This window comes from Micromys minutus (assembly GCF_963924665.1).
Source record: "Micromys minutus genome assembly, chromosome: 29".
Taxonomy (NCBI): Eukaryota; Metazoa; Chordata; class Mammalia; order Rodentia; family Muridae; genus Micromys; species Micromys minutus.
Genome location: NC_137964.1, coordinates 13314830 through 13329542, shown reverse-complemented (window position 1 = coordinate 13329542; position 14713 = coordinate 13314830). Strand labels below are relative to the sequence as shown.

Genomic DNA, 14713 nt, shown 5'->3' with positions numbered 1-14713 from the left:
GTCTCATTACCTTTCATGGCCCAGTTGCAATTCCAGGGACATTCTGGCAAACCTTTGCCCACACATGCCACACAATAGCCCAAATCCAGAAATTCTCTCTCTGGCCTTGGAATGGAGAATCCCTATAATATGCTACATTTACTAAAATAAAATTGATCAAAGTCAGGCTGCCCACCAGAAGAAGAGACCTGAATGGGCCACCAAGTTGATGGTTCACAGGCTGACATTCCAGGCTGCGAGCCAGTGGCCATGTGTGGAATCTTTTTAGTTCACTCATGGATTTTCAGGTTCTTTTCTTTGTGTGTGAGTATCATTCTTTGTGCCACATGTATGCACATGTCGATAGGGGTTGCACATGTATTTGCAGAGCCAGAGTACAACCATGGGTACTGCTTCTCACCTTAAAATAAAAAAAACACAGAATCTTTCATTGACCTAGAACTTAGGGACCCCGTTGTTTCTGCCTCTCCAGCACTGGGATATACACACATATACCACCACACCTGGCTTTTTACATGGATTCTGGGGATTGGACTAAGGTCCTCATGTTTGTATGGAATGCTCTTTTCTGACTGAACTATCTCCAAGGTGCCGAGTTTTCCTTTTCCCTGTGATCTGCTAAATGGGGCTATGTGCTATGTATTATATTGGTTATACACAAGTCTCAGTTACATGAACGCAGCCAGACTCCTCCTGTCTGGATAGAACTAGTTGCTCTCATGACATTCTTGAAGCAAAGAGAAGGAAAAATGTAACTTGAGTCTAGCATACCCACAAGGTCCTGCCTACTCGATTTAGTCCCATGAAATTTTCTGAGGCTGCCACTAACGCTCTGTCACCTCTTTCATGCTAGTCAATGCCAAGAGCTGACTGCTTAGTCAAGGACAGACTATCAGAATCCTACAGTTGGGCCTGAGACAAGAAACTGCAGCGGCTCAATCAAGTGTCACGATGCACACTATAAAGATATATGGGCCATACGGGCCTCACCTACATAGCTGTGCACATCACAGCAGGGTGGGGTAAGCTGGACTATGCTAGAGCCAGCCTGAAGCAGCTGTCTCCTCTAAGGGACAGCTGACACTCTAAGGATGGACAATGGCGCCTCGGAGCTGCATGATTCTTCATGGGTGGGCATGATTTGGAAGCCACTCTTCCTGACCACCTGGTGTGCTGGGAAAAAGCTGAGTGCTTTGTGCCTAATCTATGGAAAAGGAGCCACTATTTCGCTGGTACACTGACAAGATCTGCCAGAAGCTAGCATGGAAGGCACAGGCAGAACACCTTGTTAGTTTCAGTCATGAAAGGCTCCTGTAGCAGCAAGTTCCCAAGCTGAGGGGTACAGACAGCTCTCGCAGGAGCCCTCCAGGACGCCACAGTTCCTGTGATGAATGTGATCATGAGGAACTTCCATCCCTCAGATGCCACTCAACCTCTCTCCTTCTCTAGTGGCTGAAAGATGAACCAGCTCAAGTAACTGTATAGGAGAAGTTAGTTTTCAGAAGTAAAAAGGAAATATTACATAAGGTTAGCAGATCCTACCTAGTGTGTGTGCTTCCTTAACTCTGGGAATCCACATTAAAAAAGCTGGGTGCCATGGTGCATGTTGTAGCCCCAGCATTGGGAAGATGGAACTTTCTGGCCAGCTAGACTAGCCCAGTTGGTGAGCCTCAGAGTTGGCTGAAACACCCTGTCTGAAAAATAAGGTCGACAACTACAGAAGAATGACATCCAAGGTTAATCTTAGTACACACACACACACACACACACACACACACACACACACACACATACACACACACACACACGTCACCATGGAGTGATACTGGTAGTTCATAATGACATTAAATACTTTTTGTGCCTCAAGATTCAGATAAGCAGATGATATAAAGGGCCACAGCTACTAAGACATATAGAACCCGAGCCCCTCCTTATCAGAGAGATTGATGTATATGTCACTAAGGACCAGAGTGGATGAGAACTCCTGATCCTCCTGTCTCTAATTCCTGAGAGCTTTATGTGGTGCTGGGGATGGACCATGGGCTACATGCATGCTAGGCAGGAATTCTACCAACCAAGCTGCATCCCCAGCTCCTGGGTAGGAATTCTTTGGCAAGGAGAAGGGACCCTAGCCAGCACTTTGCTGTTTGCCAAACACAGAGTCCCCTGTTTAGGCCCCTAACCCCTGCAGTGACCAAGGAAAACTTACTTAAGGTTTCCTTGTAGATAGAAGACCAAGTAGATAGAAGGGAGGTCCTTTCAAATTTCTGTATTCAAGGGAGGGAAGTGTGCCCCGTCACTGTCCAGAGCTGACCAGACCATGCTGCATACCTCTAGGTACAGCTGTCAGGAATCCATGAGGGGCAGAGTATACTTCTCAGTTCCATAGTAGCTATGACAAAACAGGTAATCAGAATTGTATGGGACTCTCTGAATCAGAGTTCTTTTGGAGAAAACAATGATGAAAGCTGACAGAGATTCTAGAATTTTCTAGAGTCATTCATCACAAGGATTACAAATACTACAGTTACAAGATAGTTTCAGTTTTGGGATTAGGATGTGCCTCAGTCAACAGAGTATTTGTCTAGCATGTTGAAAGCCCTGGGTTCAATCCCTAGCACTACATAAACTGGGTGTGGTGGTGCACACTTGTCATCCCAGTACTTAAGAGGTGGGGGCAGGAAGAGCAGAAACTCAGGGTCATCTTTGGCTACCTAGTGAGTCTGAGACTAGCTGGGGTTAAATGGACTCTGTCTTGGAGGGAGAAAAGGAGGGGTTGATAAGATGGCTCAGTTGGTAAGATGCTTGCTATTACACTTGAGTTTAATCCCTGGGATCCACGGTGTGAAAAGAAACAATTTCCACAAGTTGTTGTCTGATTTTGACACATATTCTGTCACACACACACACACACACACACACACACACACAAACAAGTTAAAAACAAAACAAACCCTTTGAGATATATGGAAAAATTTTAGTCAGGATTCTACCTGACATGATGTTATGGTGTTATGTTAGGAGTAAAGGCTTTCATTAAGAAAGCATCAGCTCCACCATGACAAGTGTGGTCCAGCCTGGGATGGACAGTACAGGGAGAGCTGATTTCTCAGTGGAATAGGAGGCCAGAGCAGCTTACCATATAAACACCCCCACAGAAGTGCATTATAACCAACTTAGCCACATTCCTTCTTAAATCCTGTGTGTGAGCTGGAGAAAAAGAGTCCTGCTAATTTCCTCAGTAAATTTGTCCAGTATGGACCAAACTAAACCAGAACACCAAAACCCCCAAAACACCTCAGAGGAAAGCTTTGAGGTCACTGTTGTACCCCAATTCTGTGTGTGTGTGTGTGTGTGTGTGTGTGTGTGTGTGTGTGTGTGGTGGTGGAAAGTTGGGGAGGGAAGGGAGAGATCTTCATTTGCGATCTTGAAGCAGCAGCTACTGTTAAAGCTGCCCAGCTGTTTCCCTCCAAGCACATGTGTCCCCTTCTCAGCCTTCTGGCAAGCTGACAGGCTTTGCACTCACTCCTCACTTAGCTTTGTTTGTGTTTTCAATGAATCAATGGAATACGGAGACTAATCAACATGTTTAGAAAAGTAGAGAAAAGAAAAAGGAACGGCTTACACTGCCGGCTGTTCCTGGGAGCTGGGAGAGAAAGCTGGGCTGACTGAGCTCAGTGCAGGAAGGCAGTGGGGAGAGCCTGGAAGCAATGGCTGTGGTCAGGGCAGGCAAGCATCTGGGCATTATGGCCAGGGACCTCGGGGTATAGATAAAAGGTCTGTTTGATACCTCTGAAACATTTCCAGTTTTTGGGATCAGTAGGAAGCGGCCCAAGCTTGATGGTCTGCACCTACACTCCTCTTGACCCCTTACTAAGTGCCCACTGAATCCCACCCTAGCTGTTACTGGGGACTACTCTGCCTTGGCAACTCTATTCTGGTGCTTCAGTCTCCTCAGTTCCCTTATTCAAAGGTTGCCCAGGTCTTCCAGATGAAAGTGATATCCCTTACCATAACTCCTGGGACAGTGATGTTGGTGCCTTGTCTCTGCTGCTAGAATGGGATCCCTGACCCTGAAATCTGCCCCAATATACCCCAACCTCAAACACAGAGCTTTATACTTACAATGAAGGGATCCAGTAAAGGCATGAATTTTATCAGCATCACTCCTAGCTGCCAACCTTTGGACTGCCATCAGAAAGGAAGTCCATAATTTGCAAGCAGGACAACATTCTCTCTTTTTACTGCCATGCTAACTCTATATGTAATGGCCACAACCTAGGGATAGCCTCGGTGCAATACAAACTTTGGTATAACCACACCATAGGAATACTATCTGGGCAGGAAAAGCAATGACTATTGCTACATACAAGGTCAGTGGATCTCAAGGATACTCTACCTAGTAGAAGAAGCCAATCCTCAAAATCCATTTCTTGTCTGATTCTGCTTACACAACAGTCTCAGAGGGCAGCATAGCAAAGTGGGAGAGCTACTGTCTGCCATGGTTAGGAATGCACACTTACTCCAGACCCCAGATTTCCAGAGCAGTTGAGCTAGCAATAAATACAACTGGCTAGTTACCTGAGCTCACACAGCCCTGCTGGAGGGGATCTTGCAGAGACGTCACTGAGTGGAGGACTGTGGAAGAAAATGACACTGTTACTCAGGAAACAGGGCTTGGAGCTACCCAACTGCACAAGAGTAAGCGGGAGTCCAGATGTAGGGGCTTCCTTTGCTCAAGCTGAGGGGCAGGATGCTGAGTTGGAATGAGGTTTGCACAAGTCTATAAAGTGTCAGAGCCCTGGCTTCAGGGTAGCAGAAGCCTCTGCCTGTGACACTTTTCCTTCTGAAGTCACTCTGGCTGGATTTTCTTCTCAGTTCCCCAGTGGTACTTGACCTTTATCTATATTTATATATAAACAGCATTTTCTTAATTGGTAACTCATTTTCTGCTGCTTATAAACATAGCCAGGCTTAGCCTCTTTATTCCTAAGGAGCCAGGTATAGGGGTACATGCCTGTCTTTCCATTACTTGGGAGACTAAAGCAGGAGGATTGCAGGCCCAAGGTCAGCTTTGGCTACATAGTGAGTTTGAGGTTAGTCTCAGACATATAAAAAAACTTCATCTCACTACTCTCCCTTGCCCCAGTAAAAACTAACAACAACAATAACAATAATCCACTGCCCCTACCAAAACCAGAACAAAGCTCATGGATGGAGGCTGTCCCTCCAGGCCCTTGTAGAGGGTGGCCAACTAGACTTACCTGGCCCTTGTTGTTGCCCTTGCACAGGCAGAACACCTTGGCCTAGCTCTCCATTCAGCCAGAGCTGCATCCGGATGAAGGGTTCTCGGCCTTTCTGGGTCAGTTTGCTCCATGGTTTTGGCCTTGAGAGCATGTCACTGACGCTGCCCTGGGACAGGCCCAGTACCTGGAGAAGCAAAGGAAGAAAAGCAGCTGTCAGCTTCAGAAATCAGCATGATACTGCAAGGTGACCAGAGATGTACGGGTGACCCTGTGGGTTATGGAGATGAAGCACATGGGAGGATTCTTTTCTTCTGAGCACAAAACCATAGCCTAGACAATTTGCAGAGATAAGCTTTTGCAGATTTCTGATAGGATAAAGTCCTGGGACATGGCTCTATTATTATAGAAATTATTATAATCACAACTTCTACTGGAAATGTGGCTTAGCACCTGCCTAGAATCCACCAGTGAGGGGTTTGGGATGTGCCTAACCTATGCAAGGACCTGGGTTTCATTCTCAGTATGACTCAAAACAAAAGAGAGAAAGTATCATCATAGCTCTTATTGGAAAGGGGTATGAAGGCATTGGCTTTCTCCAGGGTCTGGACCCTGCAAAGCTGCAAGGTTGTCATCTTGAAAACTGAGAACAAACATTGCAGTGCATCCTGCTCTTTGCCTGGGGCTCTCAGGAGAGGCTGAGGTACTGGAATCAGAGCCTACAGGAATTGGGATACTGGAAAGGCATAGAAAGAAGGCTCCTGTGTTGACACAGGGCTAAAAGGACATTTACAAAGGGTCCCTCTCTGTCTGTGGCCTGCTTACAGGTTGAGGAGAGGAAAGCTGGTGAGGATAGGGAGTCAGTGTGGGAGCGACACTGAGCTACAGACGACCGACCACTTGCGTCCCTACACTCAGGCTGCTGCCTCTCACATATGGCCATACATATGTATGGGCACAAACACCCCCCAGGGCGCACATGTAGCCCAGAGATATTTAGGGGCCTCATCCTATCACTCTGCAAAGCCTTCCAGTTCCAGAATAAGCAGCACTCATGGGCCAAACAAATTCAACGTTATTAAGTCTGCCAAATTTAAGGTGGGAGCACAAAATGTCTATTTAAATGTTCACAAATTTTATTTTTACAACACTGAACTCAAAATTCTCCAGGGACTTTCAATTCACATCCTCATGTCTATCCACCCCCATCACTTCTAGAAAAAAATGGGGCAAAGAGGTCATAAACAGACCATTGAGTTCAAGGCTAATGCAGATGAGACAGAGAGGGACTGGGTGGGGAGGGATAGGTGACAGCTACTGCTGATCCACTTCCTGTGTCATCTCAGGAAGGAGCGCTCCTCTTTATATTCAGCACTTCATGGCTTAATCTCTAATGATATAGGTTATTGTGTTTATTTTAGATTTTACAGGCATGGTAAATCCTATTATCCTGAATCTGTCACCAGATAGGTCTATAAGCTCATCTATAAATGAGCCAGAGAGAGATGATGTGAAGCTATGAGCGGGTCTGTGGGGGTCTTGAGGTGTTAAGAAAGGGAAAACAAGGAGCTGAACAGTAGCACATGCCTGTGACCATAGCACGTGGGAGGCACAGCAGGATTCCTGCTAGTGTGAAGCCAGACTAGGCTATACAGGGAGTTTCAGGTAGGCAGGACTACATAAGGAGACCCTGACTCAAAAAGTAAGAACATAAACAAACAAAACAAACTCCTCCAAAAACAACCATGAAGTAAAATAAACAACACAAAAAGAAAAATCAAACAGAATCACCATAGAGAAGTCCTGTTCTGTGCAGCATTTCACTCCCATGTATACTTTGGTTCTCAGAAGGCAGGCAGGCCAAACTGGCCTGCAGAGGTGCCTCTCTGTTGCATGTGCCCTGCCAGCTTGATGCTTCCTCGTGCTATCTGTCCGTTTTACCAGCTACCACTCAGGGCAGTTGAGACACACAAGATAGCACAAAGTGGTGGACAAGCCCTAAAACTGGGCCACAATGGGACTCACTGGACAGAGCTAGGGGGCTGGGACACTTGCCAATGGCCTCTAGAATTCTGGGAGTTAGTGACTTTAATATTCCTATGATGGTTGTATTGTACAGGGTGGACACTTTGTCCCCAGGCCCAAGAAGAGACGGGAAGGCATGCCTGCCCCTGACGGTGAAGTCCCTTACCTTCTCCCCGAAGATCCTCTGGCAAATGCCGTTCTTGGCCAGCTTCTCTTTGACCTGCCGAGTGAGCTCGATGGTGTCCACTTCCTGATACATGTAGACCTCATACTGCTCAGGGGTCAGTGGGGGCACTGAAGGCTTGGCTGGCTTTGCCATGGGCACAATTGGGGAAGAGGGCAGAGGGCTATTCTGCGGTGTTTCACTGCGGCTGGCTCCAGTGAGGCTCAGCTCTGAGCTCTGGGAGTATGGGGACTCAGCACTGGGCCACTCTTTCCAGTACTCTGCTGATGCCGAGGGTCCCTGAAGCTGGCTGCGCTCAGCCCGAGGTTGGCTGCTTCCTGCTTTTTCTTTCCCACTTGTAGTTGTTTCATCGGCCTTGGTCTCTTCAGAAGAAGTGAGACTTCTTCTTTCAGGCTGTATAGGGCTCCACCAGGGATCCTTCCAGGTGCTACCACGGACTAGCTCACTCTTCACGGGCCTTAGTACCCCCTGGGCAGCATCAACTGATCCTGGTGGGTCTACTGTGGGCGTATCTTGAGCCTCTTTTTTGAGGGCTGGGGCACTGGGCAAGGCTGAGGTACTGGCCTCAGGGGCTGCAGGGGTTTTCTTTAGGGAGATGGCAAGAGGGGGATAAGTGGACACAGTAGACATGGGTGAGGCAGACAGGATCTTGGGGGTGAGGATGGCGAGGTCAGGCTGGGACAGTGGTGCTGGCTTTAAGGCAGGGTCAAGGGCAGCCTGCTGGGCCTCCATTTCCCGACGGGCCTGCTGTAGGATGGAGCGGATGGCATCGTCAGAGTTCCCACTGCTGGATGTGGAAGATGTCTGGACTGGCTCAGCTGAGGAACAAGCACAGGGTAAAGTTATGGTAGGCAGCCCCTGGTAGCTGTGCGCTTCATGCCACCTTGTTAGAGCAGGGAGCACAAAGGACTGACACTGCTGTTCAATGGCCTCTGTCACACAGCAGCTGACTCTCTGACCACGGAGGGTGATCAATGGGGACACACCTTACTCCTACCCTGGACTTCATTTTTATTTTGTTTTTCCTTATTTATGCATGTGAGCTCATGTGTGCTGTGCTGGACGGTAGAATTCAGCAGAGGAATTGCCCGAGTCACTTCTCTTCTATCACATGGGCGCCAAGAATCAAACTCAGGCTGTCAATCCAGGTGGCAAGGACCTTTGCTTGCTGAGCTATCTTTCTGTGCCTCTCTCTCTGTGTGTGTGTGAACGTTACATATGCTACAGAGCTCCTGTGGAGGCTAGAGGACAACCTTGGGTGTTGGTCCTTGTCTTTCTAAGTTGTTTAGGATAGTCTCTTTGTTGTCGAATTAACTAGGCTGTTTGGACTATGAGATTCTGGAGATCTTCCTGTTCCCGTTCATATTCCTAAAGGTCAGAGTTACAAATATTTCTGATATATTGTTGTTAATGTTTCTGGCGATCCAAACACCGGTAGGTTTTCAAAGCATTTTATCCACCGACCCATCTCCCTAGATCCACTCTGGCCTTCTTTCCTGAAGAATTTTAAGCTAAACACTAGCTTTCATGAGCCACATACCCATCCTTCTCTTGGTTTTTCCAAAACTGGAAAGCATAATTTCTGTTAATGACTACCAAAAGTCAGAGTCTCTGAGGGATCAAAGACAGTCTCTTCTAGTGCTCAGGAGGCAGAGGCAAGAGGATCATGAATTCAAGCTAGATAGTAAGACCTTATCTCAAGTACAAAAACTAAAATAACTGCCCTGTCCCCACGGAAGAGGAAACACAAGTCTAGATTAGTGGTTCCCTCTGTATACTCCTAATGTATGAAATTATACTTAGTGCTGCTTTAGAAAGAAGAGAAAAAGGATGTAACTCTGCTGACCAGACACTCACGATCACTTTCATAATTAGGTCTGAAGGCAGTTCTTGAGGAAGTAGAAACCCTACCGGTTTTCTGCACTTGGAGTTCCCTCTTGGCTTGTTCCAGGATGGACTTGATGGCTTCATCAGAACCAGTCTCAGATGCTCGGATCCGGGTGGTGATGTTACCTGCAGGGAGAAGTCACAGTGATGACATCAGAGCCAGATCTCGTGTTGAAAACCAGCACCACACTAAGACATTCTGACACAGGTCCCCCAGTTGAGCTGGTGACTGACTGAGGTGGGCACAGTCTCCCACTCGTCCCTAATTGCTGTAAATGTGATCTCACAGCATGGATATGGGACATGCCTGGCAGGTTTCTGGTTGAATCTGTCTCAAAGTCATGGTCACTATGTTGGCAGAATAGCTTATCATCTGAGCTAGAATATGCCCATTAGGTTAGCACAGAGAGGCAACCAGTCATTTAGAAGAGTATAGCAAAAGAAAGGAGACTGAAAGGCAGTGCTTTTTCATGAGTCGTTCAAAAGCTTTGTCTTGGGACCACATTCAGGTGCTGTATGTTTATTTTTCCTAAAAATAAACATGGGAAGGTGGCAAAAGGTGAAAGGTTGAGCCTGACTCCCCTGTGTGTTTGTGTGTGTTATTGGGGGATTGAATGTAGGGCCTTAGGCATGCCAGGCAATTACTCTATTGCTAAGCCACGCCCCTAGCCCCTCACTGGTGGATTTTATGCAGGGGCTCTACCTCTGAGCCAGGCCCCAGCCTCTCATGGGGGATTCTAGGCAGATGCTTTACCCACTGAACAATGTCCCTGGTCCTTCACTAGAACCATTTAGATAAATGATCTATCTATCCCTGAGACTGAGCTACATCTCTAGCCCCAATTGAGACCAATCCTGGATCACTCACTGGGATGTGCCAGGTGAAAAGGGAGGAAGGTAAATACCAATCTTTCTGGATTTAATGACTACATTTTTTTTTAAGTTTACCAACAAGGAAAAAAAAAAAAACAAAAACAAACAAACAAACAAAACCTGTAGAGGTCCCTAAGGACACAAATGCATTCTTGTGGTCACATGGTGATAATCTGCATAGTAGGTATACCTTCAGATGCCCTTAAGGTACTAGGACTCATGGGTTGGGCCCGGATCTTTGTAGAGGTCATCCAGACATGGTAATTGTTCTCTCCCTTTCTCAGTAGACATTTAATAATAAGGATACCTTGGGGAGGAGCTACTTAAAAGAGCCTGGTGAAGTCGGCTCACCAATGCCTGTGGAAGAACCAGCCTTGTTTGGAATCTGTCAACATTATGGGAATTTTGAGATATTTCAGAGTTAAAAATTTGAGGAAGCAGCAATATTTGGCTTGACACAATCACTTGATTTTTCTCATAGTACAACTGTTCTGTCACTGTTCTCATGCTTCTGAGAAAACAGGCATGGTGTCCTTGGAATCCAACCTAGGATTGATGCTTCAGGGACTAACCTTGGCTACAGCTTGCCTAGCTTTGGAAGCTCAACAGAGGAAAGGCTGGGCGCCTTTGAACCCGTGCTTTGTTTTATACTTACTAGCTGTTTTTCACACCAGGTTCCAGGCCAGAATTACAATGCACAGTTTTTACCCAAATACACAGCTAAGGACATGCTGCTTCCTAGGTTACTGACTGCAAAGAAAAACACCTGCCTGAGACATACCTTCAGACCCATTTCTTCGTTTCGGTACTTCCTGAAAGAGTCTGTTCAGGCTCTGGCCTGGATTCTCTGTTGAAAAACAAGTGCGGTAAGAACAAAACAATCAGGGGGATGGTGGCGTCGACAACATGGGCTGTGTGACATGAGAGCTGAGGAGCCGCCTGCCTCTAAAGAAAGGGCTCAAGGCTTCCTGTGTAACATGGGAGCTCCTAGGACCTCCTTACAGGCACTGGGTCTACTGTAGGAGGAGAGCCCACTGACTTGTTGAAGGTCAACAGGGCTCACCACCAGGAAGGGCAACAGGAGGGAGAGCGCTTGCCTGACAGTCAAGGATAGAGCTCACACTAATCATCCAAAGACACCGGGTTTCGGTTAGCATCACCGAAGAATGTGCCGCACTCTTAGTGGATACTCATGCTGTCTGATTTCATCTCCTGAGTTTTAGTCTGAATTTCAGGGTGCTTCAGTTGTGGCTGAAAACAATGTCCCTTGTGTCACTGTTCACTCAGCCCAGGGACCCCTGGTTCTTAAGGAGGAAGAAATTATTTACACTGTGGGAGTATCAGTCTTTCTATCATTTATTCAGGGTGTGGTGGGAAGGGGGAGTAAACGAAACTTTCATGTGATTTATTGAAGGCAGGCATGTTTTGTTTGTGGTGCTATAAAAATAAAAAAAAATCACTAATTGGATATAAATGATGCAAGATCTGTTCTTCTAAGGGGAAGGAGGTAGAGGGCAGCTCTCCGCAGAGCCAGCGCCTCGTGAGCATTACAGCTGTTTGTGCTGTTGGGACAGAGTTGGATGGCACCCAAGGAGCTGCTCTTGGAAGGAAGCCAGCACCTGATGCCAAGTGGACCCAAGGATGCTAAACCTGTCAGACGACATGCATGACCTAACTTCCTCTAATTAAAGGCAGAGCTCTGAAATATTGAGTTTACTGAGCACAAGGTGCTGACCACACTTTCCAAGGTCAGAGTTCCCAAAGCTAATGGTTTCTAGCTCCTGCTGGCTGACCCTTGAACTCTGGATAGGGTAGTACTGAAAACACTTTACCTGATGTGATGTACAAATGTTTCACCACACACAGAGATACACACACACATACACATGCACACAGTACTGCATCAGGCACACATGGACATGTCTCACCTCTCTGTCTGCCTTGGATGCTCCGAAGTGCCAGGATGTTCTGCTCATCAGACAAGAACTGCTTCATTTTGTGGAATGGCTCCTTGCCACGGACAGTCAGCTTATTCCAGGGCTTTGGCCGGGCCAGAATCTCACTCACAGACCCTTGAGATAGTCCCAACACGTAATGTCCAAAAATGCGCTGTCCAATGTTGTGCTTGATCAGTTGCTCTTTGACCTGCCGGGCGATTTCTGCTGTATCAATTTCCTCACCCTCTGAGACGCTCCCAGCACTTTCTGACTGGCTGGGAGATGGGGCCATGCCATTTACATCTGGGCTTTGTTGTAATGGACTTGGGGAAGATATGGAGTTTGTGCTGTAAGGACCTGTTGAAAAAATCGTGCTTGTGCTTCCGGCTTCCTGCATGGCCTTGGAGTAGAAGGACTGCATTAGCTGTCGCTGGAGAAGAGAGTTTAGTGCAAACTTTCCTGTAGAAGCCAGGGGTAGGCTGGGGCTGGCCAGGTTTGAGCTGAAAAAGTCTTGACTTAACCCCGCTGGTGAGAAGTGGTGTGTACCGTTAGTATTGGAAACCTGTTCCCCTGTGTTGCGGGGCAACTGAGGAGGAGGGGAGGCCGGCAAGGGTCCCGGGCGCCGACTCTCAGGCTGGTCTCTCCCTTTTCTCCTGGCTGACCCTACAAGGAAGGGCAAACAGAATGCATTATGGGGGATTCAAAAGGGAAAAAAAACCAAGACCAGAATGCAAAGTGTGCCCCACAAAAAAAGTGCAGATTTTTCTTTTCAATTTTTTTTTTTTTTTTTTAAATCAAGGGCCAAAGTGGTGTGTTGGTTTGTTTTTCAATTGAATTTGTGAATCAGCCAAACAAGGCCCCCCAAAACAAGCCACATGCATTCGTGTTTGCACCTTTCTTGTACGTTGCAGCCGGGAGAATTCCCTTGACAAAGGTCTGGTAACACACATGGGAAAGAGCTGACAGATCTTGGGGCTTCTAGCATCGCAGTTACCTCCAAGGACCCTGCCTGACCAGCAAACACTGACACTTTGGGACCCATGGGGTCGCTCACACCACATACTCCAAGGCAGATGTACCCATTGAATCCCCTCGATCGAAGGCGCGCACATTTTAAGAACTGCAGTGTCACTGGAGTCCAGATAACAGTTATACACTTTGACCAGCTACTAAATCCAAAAGCAGTCAGTGACGCCACCATTTTAGAATGAACAAATGAGAGGCTAAGGACGGGGGAGGGACAAAGAAAACCTTATGGAGAAAGAAAAGTACCACTGGATGGCCGGCGACCTCTCAAAGCATACCCCAGAGGGAGGCCATGCTTGCTTTTACCCCTTGCCTGTTCACAGCACAACTAGGAAAAGATCAGAAAGCCAACCTCCTCTGATGTCCCTTTTGGGACTTTTCAATAAAATCCCTAGCCAATCTCTGTTGATTTGCTGTGGCGCGAGCACACACATATCGCTGCAGGACAGGGTGGGGCAGAGCAGTGAGGGAGGGGACACCAAACACTCAGGGTTAGTTCAACAAGTTTTAGTCACCCAGCGGCGCTCCCATCATGCACACACAAACCCAGGCGCAAGGTTCACCCTCCTTGTCCTCGACCCCTGGAAGCAAACCAAGCATAACGTGTGTGCTGCCCATCCACCTACCACTCAAGTCACTGTTGGAGATGCGAAGCGTGGCGTTCTCAGACTGCAGCGAGCGGTTCTTCTCCAGGAGTAAAACCTCCAGGGGCTTGGCAGAGTCCTGCACAGGGCAGAGCAGGGATCACCATGGGGCTACCTTGAATCCATCCACTCCCCAGCTCAGCTCTCATGACTCTGCAACATGTATCACTGACTTGACTTCCTCAAGGGAAAAACCTCAAGTTCTTTACAAAAAGAACTTAGCTGAGATGATTTCAGACTTACAGATATTCTTTCTCCATTTTCATGTGTGTGTCTATATGTATACACACATGCATGTGTGGTGTCTATATGTATACACACGCATGTCGAGGCCCTAGGGTTGATCTTAGCCATCATCCTCTCAACTTCTTCACTGCGGCAGGGTCTCTCGATCATACTTGGCACTGGCTGACACGGCTAGTCTCACTAGCAGCTTGCTATCACGAGACAGCTTGCCCTGTCTCTTCTTTCCAAGGCTGGGATTACAGGTGGTCTGTCACACCCTCCTAGCACTTACATGGAAAGTTCTGGGGACCTGAACTCCTAACTTTGGGCACGACAATTATTTTAACTGCTGAGCCACCATTCTAGTTGACAATTATGTTTTACAGTTATGATGCCTGGACATCTTTTGGCAATAGGATAAACAGCTGACCCTGCCAGAAAGCAGCGAGGAACCTATTTTTGTTTTATTTTTGTCCACCATGATAATGCCTGTTGCCTTCTGGATAATGGGAGCAAGACTACAATCGTAATGTAGGTTTTAAACATTTTAGAAAACTTTTCTTTGATTTTGCTTTGTTACCTAGGCTAGCCTCAGAGTACTGTGCTCAAGTGATCTTCCTGCCTCAGTCTCCCAGTTTATGGGAGTAAAGATGCACTGTCACTTCTGGC

General features: G+C 47.2%; 1 protein-coding gene across 10 annotated transcripts in view; it reads right to left on the bottom strand.

Annotated features, from left to right (window-relative positions):
- The window catches only part of CUX1 (cut like homeobox 1), a gene marked incomplete at both ends in the record, with an annotated part of 307656 nt that overhangs the window by 53104 nt on the left and 239839 nt on the right, over window positions 1–14713 (bottom strand). For 4 of the 10 annotated variants that reach the window (XM_080941104.1, XM_080941105.1, XM_080941101.1 and 1 more), the window contains 7 exons: window positions 4582–4638; window positions 5265–5430; window positions 7435–8270; window positions 9364–9465; window positions 10994–11059; window positions 12141–12812; window positions 13802–13898. In XM_080941104.1, the coding sequence (XP_080797230.1) occupies window positions 4582–4638; window positions 5265–5430; window positions 7435–8270; window positions 9364–9465; window positions 10994–11059; window positions 12141–12812; window positions 13802–13898 (1996 nt within the window). The remainder of the gene's footprint in view (window positions 1–4581; window positions 4639–5264; window positions 5431–7434; window positions 8271–9363; window positions 9466–10993; window positions 11060–12140; window positions 12813–13801; window positions 13899–14713) is intronic. The other 6 variants (XM_080941107.1, XM_080941108.1, XM_080941110.1 and 3 more) reach the window with 4 other exon arrangements.